Source organism: Drosophila busckii, chromosome X, assembly GCF_011750605.1.
Source record: "Drosophila busckii strain San Diego stock center, stock number 13000-0081.31 chromosome X, ASM1175060v1, whole genome shotgun sequence".
Taxonomy (NCBI): Eukaryota; Metazoa; Arthropoda; class Insecta; order Diptera; family Drosophilidae; genus Drosophila; species Drosophila busckii.
The window spans coordinates 5,085,548-5,102,901 of NC_046608.1; the positions used below are offsets into that span (position 1 = coordinate 5,085,548).

General features: G+C 36.9%; 2 protein-coding genes across 2 annotated transcripts; one reads left to right on the top strand and one right to left on the bottom strand.

Moving 5' to 3' along the window:
• Positions 1 to 4,411: 4,411 nt before the first annotated feature.
• Positions 4,412 to 8,979, bottom strand: LOC108605741. Its single transcript, XM_017995539.2, is given in 4 exon segments — positions 4,412 to 5,501; positions 5,572 to 5,880; positions 6,612 to 6,806; positions 8,451 to 8,979. Coding segments are annotated over 4 exon segments (1,647 nt in total). The 5' UTR covers positions 8,619 to 8,979; the 3' UTR covers positions 4,412 to 4,526.
• A 4,545-nt stretch (positions 8,980 to 13,524) lies between these two features.
• Positions 13,525 to 17,348, top strand: LOC108606515 (arginine/serine-rich coiled-coil protein 2). The gene is made up of 4 exons (XM_017996685.2): positions 13,525 to 13,685; positions 14,040 to 14,474; positions 15,680 to 15,754; positions 15,979 to 17,348. Exons 1-4 carry the CDS (start codon positions 13,620 to 13,622, stop codon positions 17,155 to 17,157), a joined length of 1,755 nt encoding a protein of 584 aa, XP_017852174.1. The 5' UTR covers positions 13,525 to 13,619; the 3' UTR covers positions 17,158 to 17,348.
• Positions 17,349 to 17,354: the final 6 nt, after the last annotated feature.

The window sequence follows — 17,354 nt, forward strand, 5'->3', positions numbered from 1 at the left end:
AAATGTAATAGCTAAAATATTGTTAAATTAATACTAATAATATTCACATATATTGAGACTTGCATTGAAAGCAATAAGAACATAATTATCAATAGCTAAAATATTTGAAATATTTTTATGCTTAATAAATGATCAAAGCAATTCAATTTAAATTGCAACAATATTAATTAAATTTGAGACTTGTATTTAAATGTAGTAATTCCTAATAAGTTTTAAATTAATATCAATAGCTTAAACTATTTCATAATTTTAATAATAATTACTGTAATATCAAAAAATTTATTTGCGTGCTATTAAATAATTAAATCTAATGCAATTAATGCCTAATAAATAATAGAATGAAATATTAATAGCATTAATTTCATTAGTACAACATAACAATTTATTTGACTAAAATAAATATACAAATTATTCTTTTAGCATTAGCTTCTATAACATTTGTAGCTCTCTTAAAAACTATTACATATTATTAAGCTCATATAGTGTGGCTGCATCGTAGTTCTTGCCACTTGCCACCCCCTTGCATGCCCCAGCAGTTGACCTCAAAGTACATTTCGGCAATGTAAAGTTGCCTTGCATAGGCTTCAACTAAATTTTTGCCAACACAAAAAAATAAAAGAGTAGAAGATACACACACACACACACACACACACAGAGAGACACAGACACACACACACATGTGCAGTTGCCCGCGCATTTGCCCCTGACAAGCGTCAAAATATAATTTTTGCGTGGATTTGCGTTAGCGCTGCAACAACAACAACAACAACAGCAATAACAAATGTAAATAAAATATAACAAAAAAAAAAAGGAAGAATAGAAAATGTTTACCACTTTTACAACTGCTGCTGCTTATCGCAGCGCTGCCAGCGTCGCTGCCACGGCCTGACTAGCACATTAATGTGGCCTATGTGACTTGAAGTTTGCAACGCGGAGTGAAGAGACGACTGGGGAGGGGGGGGAGGCAACAATTGCTGGCATTGCATGTCCTACTGTGAGACATAATTTTTAATAATCTACAACGCAACGCGAGCAACACACACACACACACCAACACACACACAGACGTAGGTAGGAGTTGGTTTTTGAAAAATAAGAAGCAGCTGAAATATATACGCGCATGCAAATGGCTTAATTTAATATATAATTATACTCTGTAAACAAATCAGATGTAAGTAAGGTATAAACAATTTTAAAGAATTTTTTTAAATTTATTTAGCACATGCTGCAATTGTTTTTATAAATAATTTTAATTTAGTTGCATTTGAAAATATTTAAAAAATGTTTAACAACTATTTGAATTAACAACAATATTTTTGCATTAATTTAAGCACATTTTGTAGTAATTTGTATATATTTTAAATTAAGTTAAGCAGACTAGTCAATGGACTTTAGCTTGGCAACATTAAATTTTGCTGTTTTCGCCAAGGTGCTAAGAATAATCTGCATGTATGCATATGTATGTGTATGTGTGTGTGTGTGTCTAGATTGTGTGTTGTCTAAGCCCGAGATTGATGCTATAGCCAAGCCATATCTTTACCGCAATGCCCTTCGCCAACCTCAAGCAATCCCCAGTGCTGTAATTAAATTATCATGCCAGCTATATAGCGTTGCCTACTTCTAGGCTCAGACATTTGCCAACTTGCATATGCAGTCGTTGTTTTCATACTAGTGTGTGGGTGTGTGTGTGTGTGCTTGCGGTTTTGGCTACTGAATGTTGTAATTCAAGCGACAGCAACGAGTTAACATTAGCGCACTTTTTATGGCCTGTGTTGGATAAGTGCCTCACTCTTCTCAGTTGAGATGTTGCTGCTGCTGCTGTTGTCGCAGCTCTATGATTAGCTGCAAAATTTATGCCAACCGCAAGCAACAACTACAACAACAACAATATTAGCAGCAGCAGCTGTAGGCGTTAGCCATGCCCACATAGCTTTATATTTTAGTTATTTATGTAATTGTTTATGGCAAATATTATTGTTCAACTAATATATATATATATATATATACGATATATATTATATATATATATATATATTATATTATATATATATATATTGTATATGTAATATTTGTAGAATGACTTACTTAAGTAAGCCAATAATGGAATAATATAAACTTTTATTGACATTTTAGTATACAAATTTTCAGGATAAATTATAATTTCTATTATTATTATATTCTCTTTTTATCTATTTATTCTGGTATTTACTATACCAACATTACAATGACTTTCTATATATGTATTTTGTATTTATTAGCCTTACTCTGTGTATTTGTTAATGAAAAGAATAAACATTATTATAAATTAAAAGTGTTTTCGCAGTAATTTAAATAATTTATGTAAATAATTAAGCATTGTTGTTGCTATAAATTTAATTATATGTCTATTAATTTTAATAAATTACAAATTTTACGTACTATATATTTATATGTATTACAGAAAAATGTTTGTTATTTTCGATTTATCATTTGATAATCTAGATGGAGTAGCTGAAACAATTGGAGCTGCTGCTGCTGCTGCTTGCAACACTAAGTGGCCAGTAACTTGCTTATATGGCATGTGGCTTGTGGCAAGGACAAGAAGGTGCGCTCAGCTAAGTCATACGCTGGGGGCGCAGCAGCTGTGTTGACCAACTGTGCGCTTAGGACGTGCTTTTAATATTTAAAAACTGCTTTTAAAACGTGATAAAACACGTTGAGACTGCAAATAGTGGAGCAACAAAAAAAAAAGTAAAAAAATTCGACTTACATATGTATACGTTACGTATATGTGTGTGCATATATTTTATATAACGCCAAACCAAGTGATGAGAGAGAATTGTAAAAAATACATTTGTTCTTTTTATTTTTTGTAAATCATGCGAAAGTTGTAAGTGGAAGGCAGCGCAAGAAAAAAAGTTTTTAAAGCGCGCATTTACATAATGAAAGATGTAGCAATATGTGACTATATATATATATATATATCTTAGCCTTTTACAGTTACGTTTTGTGTGCGCTTGTGTGTGGGTTAAGCTGGCAACATCATGTGCGTTGCATTTTTTTTTTTTGTCAGCTGTACCGAAAAAAACTCAAAAATAAAAAATGGTATTATAAAATATTGAGGCGAGTAAGAAATGCGCAAAGGACGACAAACACACACACACATACGTATGTACGTACGTACGTACGTACGTATATAAAGCAGTTGTAATTGGGGTTTGAGTTAACTGCTTCAGCCTCACTGCACTGCTTTTTCGTTGGTAATGCCACTTGGCCCACTGCACTGCTTGCTTCAGCTTGAGGGGGCCGCACACACATAGAATTAATGTCCTTTTAGATACAAATGCAATTTATAAAGCACAGACCAAACATGTGCATGTGTGTGTGTGTGTGTGTGTGTAAAAAATGCCTGCACATTTTTTTTGGCAACATAATTTTGAATAACATTAAAATTATTAGCTACAAATGCGAACAAAAAAATGTATATGTATATGAGCTAAAAATGGGCGCGGCCCGGGCAACAAATGTGCATAATGAGCTCTGGTCAGCGAGAGTAACAGACACATCCGTATGTTTCGGCCCGTGGCAGACTCAACTGGGCGTGGTGGGCTGTGTGGTCTAGCGGGATTCCTTGCCGAGATTTACGCGCGACACTTTTTTTTTTGTTTTTGGAAAGCCAGAGACAATTTTTTGTTAGCGCTTCCTGTGCCAGGCAGTGTCCTGTAGCTAAATACTTTTCAGTTGATATCGCAAATCCTTTTTTCGCAAACGCTTACATAATGATATGTGGCCAGCGACGCGCCCCCAAAGCAAAGCGCAAGGGGGGGGAGTGAAAGTGCTGCTGGCCACAAAAACAAAACAAAAAATTCGAAACTTAAGCCATTTGGGACTGAGCGCACTTTTGTTGATAAGCAAGAAGTCAAACTTAAGCTTAAAGTAGCTGCCAAAGCGCTAGTTATCGATAATATCGATAGCAAATATTGCAGTATATTGAAAGTATCAGTCAGCAGCTGAAATAAATCAAAGTACTTAAGACTTTGTACTACTTAAAGTAATTTCAACTTTAAAATGTTATATGTATTAAAATAAGTACTTCAGTGTATTTGAACAATATCGATAGCAATTACCCTAGTATCAATCAGCAGCTGAAATGAATCAAAGCAATACTAAAAGTAAAGTTTGATTTTAAAATTTTATATTTTAAAAAGCACTATGTTAATATTTATAGCAACTATCGCACTAACGATTGAAATCTGAATTGAAACTAAACTGAAACTAAAGCATATTATAGTAAATCTTTGATAGCTTATGCTTAACCCTTAACCCTTAACCCCTTATTAAAAACACAGCTCAATTAAAATTTTATAATTTTTATTTAATTTGTTTTTGGTATTTTTAATTTATAATTTTATTTGTTATACATAATCAGTGTTTGTTTGCTTGTTTGCATATCATTTGTAGTACATACATAGTATTTATTAAGAAAAAAAAAACATTAATTGATCATTGCGCATTAAATTAAGCATTGCGCTTAAATGAAAATCTTTTCATAATTTCAAATCAATTTGTTTCACACTTCTTGCTGTTGTTGCTTTCATTTTGCGTTTGCGTCGCTTGCGCGCTTTACGTCGCAAGCGATCAAACTCTCTGATGTGATTAACAATAAAGTGCTTAAAATCATCGCCTTCATATTGACGACACGACATGGTGAATAAGATTAGCGAATTAACATAGAAAAAAAATCTTATATCATAGTTGTTTATATTAGAATTAGGGCCATGCTTATTGCGCTGCTCATAGCGACGTTGCTCATGATGTTGGTGTTGCTCATGGTGCTGATGTTGCTGGTGCTGTTGTTGTTGCTGCTGCTGCTTTAGCTTCTCCTTTTTTTGATAGTTGCTATAGTTATGCTTGCGCACCTTGGGCGGATGCATAAAGGAACAAAAGTGCTCCTCATCGCTGTCGGAGTGGCGGCGCATGCGTTTGTTGGCCACATTGAAATGTTGACGTAAATAATCGTAAATGCTCATGCTTCGTATTGTGATCATGTTCGTGATGTTGGTGTTGCAGTTGCTGTCCAAGGTCGTCGTTAGCCTGTTGCTTGGTCCCGTCTTATGCGGCGCCACATGCTGTAGATACGGCCAACTGCCGCACGCCACCTGCGCGCGTGTTGGAGTATTATTGTTGTTAATATTATTAGTTGTTGTTTTTGTTGTTGTTGGCAGCATTGGCTTTGTAGTGTTTGCATAGCGAACATGTTGTTGATCTACAGCAGTGGCTGCAACCCGTCAATGATCAGCAATCAGCGGTCCCCAGAACATTTTCGATATTTTCGTATCGTCTTCGGTTAAAAAGTACTGACGGCCCAAATGTACAAACTCCTTGAGCGACAATTGGCCATCGCCATTCTTGTCTATCACAGCGAAGGAAATAGCAGCATCCTCTTCAGAAAGTCCCAGACAACGGAAGAAGAGCTTGTATTGTTCGAGATCCAAATGGCCGGTATGATCAAAGTCCACGGCCTGCAAAGCAAACAAAAACTTATGTATTAATTTATGTTCAACTACTCTTAGCATAACTTGTTATTGTTACCTTAAACAAATACGGCAAAAAGCGACCCATGCGCTTTGCCATTTTCTTATCATTCAGTCGATGATGGAAATCAGTTAGAAACTGCTCAGCAGTTACCAAATTGTAGGGTGTTATTTCGCCGAATTGCTCCTCCCATGTATGTCTGATGACATCGTTGAATTCGGCTGTCACTTCGGGTGACAAGTGGCCCAAATCGCTGAAACGTTTCGCCAGCAAATTGAAATCATCGTATGAAACGACACCATCATGATTTACATCCAAGATGCGATGCAATGTGCGCATCTTGCGGCGCCAGAACTCGGAGTCGCCCTAAAATAAAAATCAATATTTTATTTAAATTCAAATTTAAATAAACTGCTTGAATTGCGCTGCGAATCTAACTGCTTGTATGCACTAAATTGCAATGTTGTAACTGCTTAAGCTAAGTTTCATTTTAATTGTGCTGCAAACTGCTTGTGTGTACTAAATGTAAATTAAATTCAAAATAAACTAATTTAGATGCGCTGCAAATCTAACTGCTTGTAGTTAACTGCTTATACTATCAACGTTTTATTTTAATTCGAGCGCAAACGGCTTGAAACATTTAATTTCAATTCCAATTTGCTTTTATTATCCTGCAACAGTTAACTGCTTGCATGTACTAAAGCGCAATGTTAGTTAACTGCTTTAGTTAACAAAGTTTCATCTTGGACTAGAGCCCGCTAGCCAAGACACAATCCCAGCAGCAACTACGCAGGCGCAACTGTCTGAATTTTGAAAACGGTTTGTAAAGCATTGTAACAAAAAATGAAAAACTTTAATAATTATATTACCAAATCATATCAAGTTACAAATCCGACGAGTTCAAAAAACTACATTGAACCTTAACGAAAAAGAGAAACAACAAAAACAAAGAAAAGCAAACGAAAACGAACAACACAAAGCCTAATCGGAATTCTGCAAAACACGTTTCTGGCATACGCAATTCAATTCAAGCTTTCGCCACGTGGCGGCAGCGGCCCAGCCTACATGTTATATTTTGGTCTCATTCAGTCACTTACCCGTTCGCTACGTTTGACATTAGCATTCTGGCGACGTCTCTCGAACTCATCATCCGAATCCGAATCGCTGTCGCTATCATCGCGACGCAAAGTGGCCGGAGCGCCAGTTTTCTTTGAATATTGACGTACGGTCTGCACGGCTGCAGTGCGGCCGGATATGAGTTGCCATGGTGCATGAGTTGATATCACAAGGCGCTGCAAAAAAAAAAAACAAAAGAAATGCTATTAGCAATGCTGCTACAGTTTGAGAGCGACTCTATTGTGTTAACTGCTTGGGACTCCCACGCACTGCTTGTTGCTGTTACATCAACAAGCCAGCAAAAACACAAAAGGGCAAAAAACAAAACCATAAATTAACTTAATATCTGATACGCTTTTTTATGTATTTGTTATTGTTTTGTGTTTACTGTTGCATTACGAAACTATTGTTTTTTGTTTTTTGGCCGCTCATGCTGAGCTGCCTGCCCTTCAGCTTAGGCAGATAAACAAATACAAGTAAACAGCATGGCCTGTAATTATGTTCGTGCAATGTACACAGATTGTTTTTGTTTTTTATTTTGATTGTTAAGGTCAGTTCTAGAATTCTTGTCTTGGACCGGTTTATACAAAAGGCTTGAGAAATGGCCATGAAAAGCAGGCGACTAGCTTTACAGTTTGAGAGCCAGTGCAAACACGTGGCTTCCAGCCAATGCGAGCATTGTGGTTAGGTTAACTTACTTAAACTTTATTTTAGAAAGATCTTCTTGACCTTGTTATGCGTGTGTGTGTTTATGTGATGAAGTAAAAGCTCATTAGGCGCTTATTGACAGTGAAGAAAAACAACAACATACTAAACAACTTTAATGAGTTTCGTGTTCTGCATGATAAGTTTCCACTACCTTTCTTTTTTTTCAAATTACAAGTTGTCAACAACTTTAAAGCAGCAGCTTGAGATAAAGGAAATTGTTTTGTTTTTTTTCCCGTTTGACTACCAACAATATGACAATGATATCATTAAAAACACGAGCTTTAAGACTTTTGGAACTCGTTTCAAAATCAGAAATATATATTCAATATGCAAATATATACAATAACAAGCCTCTTTTTATATAAACAATATAACCTTTTAAGCAAGCGAAACTCGACTAACAAAAAAAACCAGAATACAGAGAAGTCGAGCAACAGGTCAACAAAAGCAAAGCAACGCTATGCATATGCATAAATTTAAAAAACAACAAATGCTTTGAAAAATAAAAAAGCAGTCCTTTAACCATTCTGCTGGTTGCTGTCCTGACTAAATGCTTGTCAAACTGTAGCTACAAGCTGTGTCAACAGCCCAAAATGTTACAACAGGTAAATTGCTTTGCTTTGCTTTTGTTTGCATTGTTGTTGTGTTTGTAGCTGCTGCTGTTGTTGATGTTTTTGTTATTTGGCGCTCTGCGCATGTGTTTTAACAGTTTGCAGAATTTGCGCAGTTGTTTTCAGCTTTCGGGGGTTGCTGCGAAACTTTCCAACTACTTGAAGTTCTAGACTAAACTAGAAACTGCGTATTGATTGATTTTAATGAAATAACAGGCCAATCTTCTATAAATGATAGTATGCATGATAAATGAGAAATGTTGAACTGATCTAATTCCAATTAGACTTTGCCACGCTTACAAAATGCTTCTCAAACTGCTCAGCTCACGCTCTCGCTTACACACACACACACACATACATGCGAAGTGGCCTCATTTCTTGTAAAAATTTAACTAGCGCACCCCCTGCCCCGCTAATCTATACTCTGTATTTGTTAAGCGCTTATATAGTGTAGCTTTTTTTTCTTTTGTTGTAATTTAATTAACACACACACACGCTTACATTATTGTTGTTGCTGTAATCGCCTGTAGAGAGCGGCTGCTGCTGTTGTTGTTGGAGTTGTTGTTGGTGCGGTTGTTGTAGCAATGCACCCACCGTTGCGGCCATATTGCGTTCCAGGATTTCTCTCGAAGTGCGCAAAAGGCCGCGACTTACAATTGTAAATGCCATTTTTACAGTTTACAAAAGCTTTTGTTGCTGTTTTTTTGAATGTTTATTGTTGTTGTTAATTGTGTCTTTGTATCAGGAGAGTGCAAAGAAATGTGCAAAATTTGCTGCTTGGTATTTTAGTATTATTATTGATGTTGTTGTTGCAGTTGCAGCGCGCATTTAATAACCGGTTTCAAAACAGGCACAGCACACACTCGTGTTTGTTTTAAATGTAACAACAAGAGAAAAAAAATATAGTTGCAGTTTTGTTTGCTTTAGCGTATTACACTTTTCAGCTCCACTTCTTCAGCTTTGAATTTGACTTCTTCTCGCTTCCTCGTCTTCTTCTTTGACTTGTTTCCGTTAAACACAACCGTTCACTATCGCGTTCGAATATGTTTTGAATGTGGACGTCGCGGCGAAAAGAAATGAAAACATCGACAGCGGAGTATTTCGGCGCTACGTGCGCCTGTATGTATGCGTGTGTGTGTGTGAATAAAGTAGTCAGGCAAGAGAGAGTGAGCGTGAGAGCGGCGCGCTGGAGTTTTGGAAGAGGGAGGGAAACAAGCAAAAGAAGCGCTGCGGCGACGTTGCTAGAAAAATACATCACAGGCACAAGACACGTACGCACACTAGCATATGTACATACAGTGGGACAAAAAAGTATTGACATTACATGTATCTCTCATAAAAATAGTATAGATTCATTATATTTGCTTCTGTTTAGCACCGTTTTTTCTATGCGAAATAACTTTCCACTTTATTACCTATAAAAATCACATAAAACTTTATTAGAATTACGCCTAATTGGGTGATAATATTGTAAATCTGTGCAAAGAAGCATGTGAACTTTAATGTCTTGCATTGAAATGTGCAAAATATTGCTTTTGTATATACATACATATGTATGTATGTATGTAGAAAATATTTCCTTAAACATTTTTAAAATATACATATTTTTAATTTAAAATTAAATTAATTAGTAAGTTTGGCTTACACACAATATGTACATATGTGAAAGATATTGTATTTATATAAAAAGCAAACAAACCATAATAAATTGTTTTATTTTTAAATGTTTTATAATATAAGCCTGATTTATGTTATGTTATATTATTGGCATATACTAGACAAAATTTGTGCATCTAAAAAATATGAAATGTGCTATAAGAATACTATTTCGACCCACTGTATATAAACAGCATAAGTAGCAGCAATAACAACAACAGATGTTGCAGACCGGTGTAGTGCTACTCAAACCTTATTATGTGACTCTCAAACTATATGATGTTTATGCTTTGCAGAGAAATTCAAACTAATTTACAGTAGTCTGTCTGTTTATTGATAAAGTAAACGAAAAACCTTATTTAGGTCGATGTGACAAACTGACTGACGAACACAAAAACAAATACATGTACATATAAATGTACATACACATATGCATATAGTCAGACGGTCGAAAGACCGAGTTAGTTTTTCATTGTTTTTTGTTCTACTTCATTGCCTAATGCAAACAAATACATATGTACATGTATTTATATATGTATTTATTTACATTCTATGTACATACAATTCATAAAAATTACATACTTGAATGTTTACCACACGCTTTGTACATTCATAGAAAACATACATACATATGTAGTTGAGAGAGTTTGATGTTTTTGTTGTTGTTCTCTTCATACATACAACAATACACACCCTGAAATCAATATGTAAATATGCGTCTATCAGCTGTTTGATGAATGAGTTTTATATTATTTATATCTAACAATGTGCAACAAGTGAGAAGTTAGCCCAAACTCCCATTAAATAGCACAACGCTAACTTTTTTATTTATGCAGAGTGCATTGCACTCGCGCTTATGTACATCGCATTATGTATGTATCTCTCATGTGTGTGTGTGTGTGTCTCCCAGCCTTTCTGTGTGTGTATGTGTGCCTGCAGACGTGTGTGTGTACAAGAACAGGCGGGCTCGGCCGACTGTCAAAGCGTCACGTAACACTTTTAAGCGCCGGTAATGCACACAAATTAAACAACAATGAGAACAACAATAGGTTCAAGAGAATACTCATGTTTACCTTGCAGTATGCAAATTACTGCAAGAAACACATGTACACACGTACATACATATGTATGTACATATGTACATAGTGTTTACATAATACATGAAATGCATTTGGCCGCTAAACAAATGCGTCATTTAATTTTTAACCCTTTATTGCATTAACAGCTTGCCAATAAATATTTACATATGTACATACTTATATGTACATACATCTGTATACATAATAACATAACTGCAAAGCACATGTACATACATACATACATACATACATACATATGTTTGTATATACAGTGCATCGCAGCTTAATTCGTCCGGCCAATAATTTTTATAACTTTAAATCGTTGCTGCCGCTAAACTATCAAATGTATCAACAAATATTATATGCAATAATTTAAAACATAGCGATAAAATAAGAAAAACATAAATGTCAAACTTTTTTTCATGCCGCAGCTATTTTCATTTATTTTGTTTTACATGATATTACGTCACGGGAGTAAGACTTCAAAGCTGGCATAAGCAAAAACATGAAACTGCGTAATAATAACTATTAGATTATGTACATGTTAATTTCAACATAAATAAATATAAAAATATAATAAATATAATACAGATAGTATGTTTTTTATTTATTTTATATGAAAACTCTGCTTGCTTTCCAAGTAATATTAACTATTACATAGTACATTCTTTATATGTAATTCATATTAACTATTACATTATGTATGTATGTACATAGTACATTCATAAATAAATATAAAACTCTAATAAAACATAAATTCACATAGTGTTAAGCGTATGTTTTTTTTTTTATTTATTTATTGTATCTGCATGCCCCCCCAAGTTCGTTGTTTTGGGAATCTGCTGCGTTTTTGTATTCTCATTACTTGTTGTTTCTCTTTTTGCGTTGTTTGTCTGCTTGGAGTTGTTTCAAGGTTTTATTATGGTCGAGATTTCCGCAACGCTTCTTTTTATACTTTTGCGTACGTGTTGCTTCTCACTGTCGCCTTGTTGGCTATGCCGGCTATCCCGGCGACAAAAATAACAACATAAAAAACACGAGATACAGCTGATTTTAGTTATGCTCTTTAATAATATTAAATTATACAATGCTTAATGTCTATAGGACGCTCCACTGGCCGCTAACCCAAAAGTTTACAGTAATTTAATAACAAACGCAGCGTGCCCCGCTTGAGTTTGCGGTCGTTGTCATCTGTTGTGTTTGTCTCTTCTTCTTCCTCTTTCGTTTTTGTATGCGGATTTTAGCACGTCGGCATCACAGCTGTGGGGCACTAACAACGCTGAGAGAGCGCAGTATTTACCGTTGCATTGGCTCCTCTCTTTGCATAATATATATGTATGTATGTATGTATGTATACATACAAACTTGTGTACATTCAAATTGAAACCAATTGCGCATGTGTGTGTTTGTTTGTTTGTTTGTGTAGAGTTGGTTGACAAGACAACGGCAAATGTGACTACGTGCAGAATGCAACGATCCTTTTTTGTTGGCGTAGGTTCTATGTTCTATGAAATTGAAAACAATTACAGTTTGGGATGTACTGGAAAACGCAACTATTGCCTTATCAGCGACCTGTTTATGCTATTTTTCAGCTTATTCTTTTGTGCTGTTGCATTTGATAAAAGCCAACACGCCATAAAACCTTTTTTTTTGTTTTTGTTATAATTTTGTAAGGGCGGCGCTGTTTTATGAGCAAAGATTAGGTCAAATTGTAAACATAAATAAGCGAGTGTCGCTTCGAAACTTTGGCATGCGGTAGTTAAAAGCATTTATTTATATTTATTACAATAATAGTAAACTTCTTGAGCCACTCTCTTTGTAATGACCACAAACATTCATATTTGTTAATGAGCTTTGAAAATTGTTGATTATCACTTGAGTGGTAAGCAAAATTGTTTATTTTATGGCTTATTATCAAGAGTCCAGCTTTATGTAAACTTAATTTTGATAATTAATTATTTACATATTACTAAACCACATGCAAAAAGCAATTGACCTTCTCCTAGAAAAAAAAAACACATAAGGAGGGAAACAATCAAAACAACAATATGTGAAAACTCTAAACAAACAAGAACATACATAAACAAATATATATGTATGTGTGTATATAAATTTGCTGTAATCCATACCATAATTGTAACCCTGACAGTCTGCCCCGATTCAAAAATTGTATTTTCTACAGTAAAACCTTAATAAGGTCAACTTAATATGTGTGATTTATTGATTTAAAATTGTCAGTTGCACATGTTGCTTTGGAATTTTATACTATAAATAAATACATATGTATGTTTGATTGTGTGTTTGTGAGTGAGTACTGTATTTTGTTATTGTATTTCTATACCGCCGCGTTGCCCAAAGTGCTAAGTGGTAAACAGTAGCCCTGGGCCGGCATTATTGTAAAATTTATAGCTATTTTTAGCAACAAATACGCTTTGGCTTTATCTTTAAAGAAAAAAAAAACTTGTAACAACGGGGACGTTGAAGCCGGCACGTTAGCCAAAAATTTGAACGTAAACAAAGTTATGTAAAAAATCAACAATAATATTAACGTAGTAAACAACAACATGTTGCCGCAACTTTGAAGTACTTATCTTATTACACTTTTAAAGTTATTGATTAGGGGCATAACGACGCGAATGTAAGCTATTTATTAATAAACAATACAAGAACTGACAATGATAAAGCTTTATTTTTGAATTTAGCGCGCTATTTTAGTGATTGGTCTGCAGTATGTGGCGGCCGGTCGATACAGCAATAGCATTGATGTAGTGATTGCTTGTATCCGCGATTGTACTCGATTGCGCGGATAAAACACGGTTGCACGGATAAAAATAGCCAAAGAGAAAAATAAAAACAGCGAGGTAGATTTATTGATTTTAACAGTGAAGATTTGGAACATTTCGCGCGGTGAAATAAATTAGATAAATAGCAAAAAATGAATTCGCTGGTGAATTATAGCAGCGAGGATGATCAAGATGAAGATGGAGGCTATGAAATACGGGTAAATACAATGAATTTGGAGTGTAAGAATGCCGAGCATTATTTTGTGTATACATTTTGACGGAGCGTGCAGTGCCTATATATGTATGTGTATATGTATGTTGCATTCATAATCTGAAATGTGTATGTGTTGACTGCGTATACATGTATGTGTATCTATGTGCGCATATGGCGGGATTATCCACAAATCAATCAACATGAATAAAAAATTGAGACTCCCCTATGCATTTTTCACTTTTTAATTTTGATATATGCATACATACTGTCGCCCCCACTTGTATGTGTGCATGTAGTTGTTTAGTGCTTTAGTTAAATAATGCGAATTTGCTGTTTCATAGTTACAAAATTCCCCTAGGCACCATCGCAAACCATCGTTCAAACTCAGCAACAGCAAAAACAGCAGCAGCAGCAGCAACTACATCAGAAGTCAACCGCAAAGAAGCGCAGTCCACCCACAAGCGCAGCAGCAGCTGCTCCGCGTCAACGCTCACGTTCCTGTGAAACACCACCATTAGAATCAGCTCCAGCTGCAGCAGCTGGCAAGAATAAAAACAAAAACAAAAGCGCCGCGCATCACACTGAACGACGCCAGCGTCAACGTCAGCGTCGCTCGCGAAGCAGCGACAGCGATAGCAGCATTGATAGCGACAGCCGAGAGAAGACAACAAAAAAAACGACATCGATGGCCAGCGAACATCAAATGTCAACTGGTAGCAAACATAGTCATCATCATCATCATCATCACCATCGCAGCAGCAAGAGCAGCCGCAGCAACAGCAACAATGATGAGGTAAACTTATTGTTAAATAAAAATATATGTATAAATATAAGACTACTAGGTAAGCGCTGCTCGTATGAAAATTTATGTTGCACAGCTTGATGCACATAAAATTTCATATGTAGCTGCATATTGCAACGCTGCAGTTGTCAGTTGTCAATAATTATGTATAACAGTGATGTCAAATTCCTATAAATGTTTTGTCTGCTTCAATAACACTGATGAACTGTCTGCCTTGGTGCCTGGCCTTGGCCAAGCTTACTTTGTATGCATGCATGTGTGTGTGTGTGTGGGGGTGTGATTGAGTGAGTGAGAGCTTTCTATATAACATTCCCTTTCAAAAAGGGAGCAACAACTTAAATTCTTGCTAACTCAATTAATAATACTTTAAGCTTAATCCTATATGCAACTTTTATATTTATATATGACTAAAATATACCATTTTATTATTATTATTATTATGTAAAACGAAAACAAAAAAAGTACCAAACCAAAACAAAACATAAAAAAATTGACTAAACTAAAGTCTTGACCACAAAGACCTCTCGACTAACCGTGACTGTTAACCAAAACCAAACCAAACCAAAAAAAAAAGAGAACGTTAGACGACGCAAACGTGAGACAGTTAAAGAGTTATTAGAGTTGTTCCAACGCGCCCAACAGGGTTAGTGTCCCACTCCTTTAACTCCTTGAACACACACTCTGACCATCGCATGGTGTTTGCGACAAAGAGAGAAAGAGAAGATCGAGATGCATCAATGTGAGTATTGCAACAAATAATCAAAAACAAAAAAAAAAATGTAACTAAAAACAAAACAAAACAAAACAAAACAAAAAAAAAAGTGAAAAATACCCAAAACGTAGCATTAATTCCACCTGAGGAGTGTCCATGGTGGAGTACGTGATCTAACATCTTTTACAGCACTCCCAGCAACAACAACCAACCAACCAACCAACCAACAACAACAACCAACCAACCAACCACATAACATCCATCACTACCAACCACCACCCACTGCAATTCTCATGGGGATCCACTATGCACTGCAGACGCGCTGCAGCAATAAATATATTCGAGTTGCATAAATATTCTCAATTTATGTTTCATTTCCAAAATTTGCGTTTTGTTAAGCTTACTATGTTTTGAACTGAATTCATGTTACATTAAACTACATTAATCGTTAAAATTCCTTTGGACTGCGCTTTTGTCTTTACAGGATGGACAGGCACGTGGACGTGGTCAGCGCGACTCCGAGCGCAAGGACAAGGATCGAGACAGGGATTATAGTAAGGTAGGCGTATTTCAATCCATGATAACTTTCTGCAGCAAGTAGGCTTTGTAAAGAATATTCAAAAGAATTTTTGAAAGTTCAGCTAGCCTAAAAAAAAGAAAGCAAAGCCTGCAAGTTATTTAAAAGAAAACAATGTCCTTAGATAATGCAGAACTTTTTCTATGGGTATTGTGCTGCTATTGTTAAATAGTCAAATAAATTGCTAATTGATTTCATTTTTGCAGGGCGAGCGTCATCATCGCGCCAAAGAGAGCGACTACAAGCGAGAGCGCGATGAGCGTCGCGGAGGACGAGATCGCAGCAGCAACAGTTCGCGACATCACCGAGATTCACGCTATAGCGATAATAATCGCTCACATGGTTCCGCCGCAAGCTCTGGCTCGCAGTATAAATCTCAAACTCAGCGTCGCTCCTACGATGAGCCGCGCAATCGTCCGCGTCCACGGGAGACTCGCTCACGCACACATTCTCGCTCTCCCAAGCGTCCGGCTGAGTCGCAATCGCGTAAATACGCTCCGCCGGGCGACTCCAGCAGCCGCTCCAATACGCCGCCACCGGCCGAGCGCAAGTCTGGCGCGGCTGCTGCCATAAATAAACCGACGGTAAAGCCGCCTGGCGCATCAGCTACTGTCACTTCCGGTGGCGCTGCTGCGGCTGTAGCAGCAGCTGTTGCGCTTAATGCGGCATTAACTGCAGGCTCCGGAGGTGGACCGGCTGCCCTTGCCGGCGGTGCTGGCTTGTTGCCAACACCCAACTATGCGCCAAAAATACCATCGCTCATGTCTTTGGAGCTGGGCACACCCGCCGGCGTGGCTTTAATGGAGGCACAGAGCGCCACAGCCGCAACGGGCATAATGCTGCCCAAATACTATAATCCGGGCGTGGTTAATGTCAATCGCTATGCAGAGCAACAGCAGAAGCGCAAGCTGCTCTGGGGCTCTAAGAAGACCGAGGACTCGGCCAATAAATGGGGACATGCTCAATTCTCCCAGGATTCTGACGGCAAGGTGGCCTCCAAGTTTATGCGACTCATGGGCATGAAAAATAGCGGCGCCGCCGAAACTGAAACTACAGCAGCAGCTCCAACTGGTGCTTCGGTGCCGGCTTCGGATCCAGTTGGAGCAGCAACAACTTCAGCAGCAGCAGCCGCCGCGGCATCAGCAACAGCAGCAAAGGCAACAAAATCAACAGCTTCAGCAACATCTACAGCTGCAGCTCCAACCGCTGAGGCCAGCAGCAATGGTGGCGGCGGCGGCGCTGCTAGTGCTGCTATACCGGCAGATGTGCAACTACGTCAGCGCATGTTCTCAAATATGGAGCAGCAGTATGAAGTGGCACGCGCCGCTACGCACACTATGCGTGGTGTGGGCCTTGGTTTTGGCTCGCAGCCACGCAGTTACTAGATATACTCCTGAAAAAGGCAAAATGAGTGTTTTAACTGTAAATACAAATGACACTCGATAGTCAAATCCATTGTTAGCAATATCTTTACTTCGTCGTCTAAGCCGAAGCAATCATTTTTTTTTCGTTCAAATTACTTGAATAATCAATTAAATGTGCAAAGAAATGTTCCAAATAAAAATTCAACTTAAATTGACAA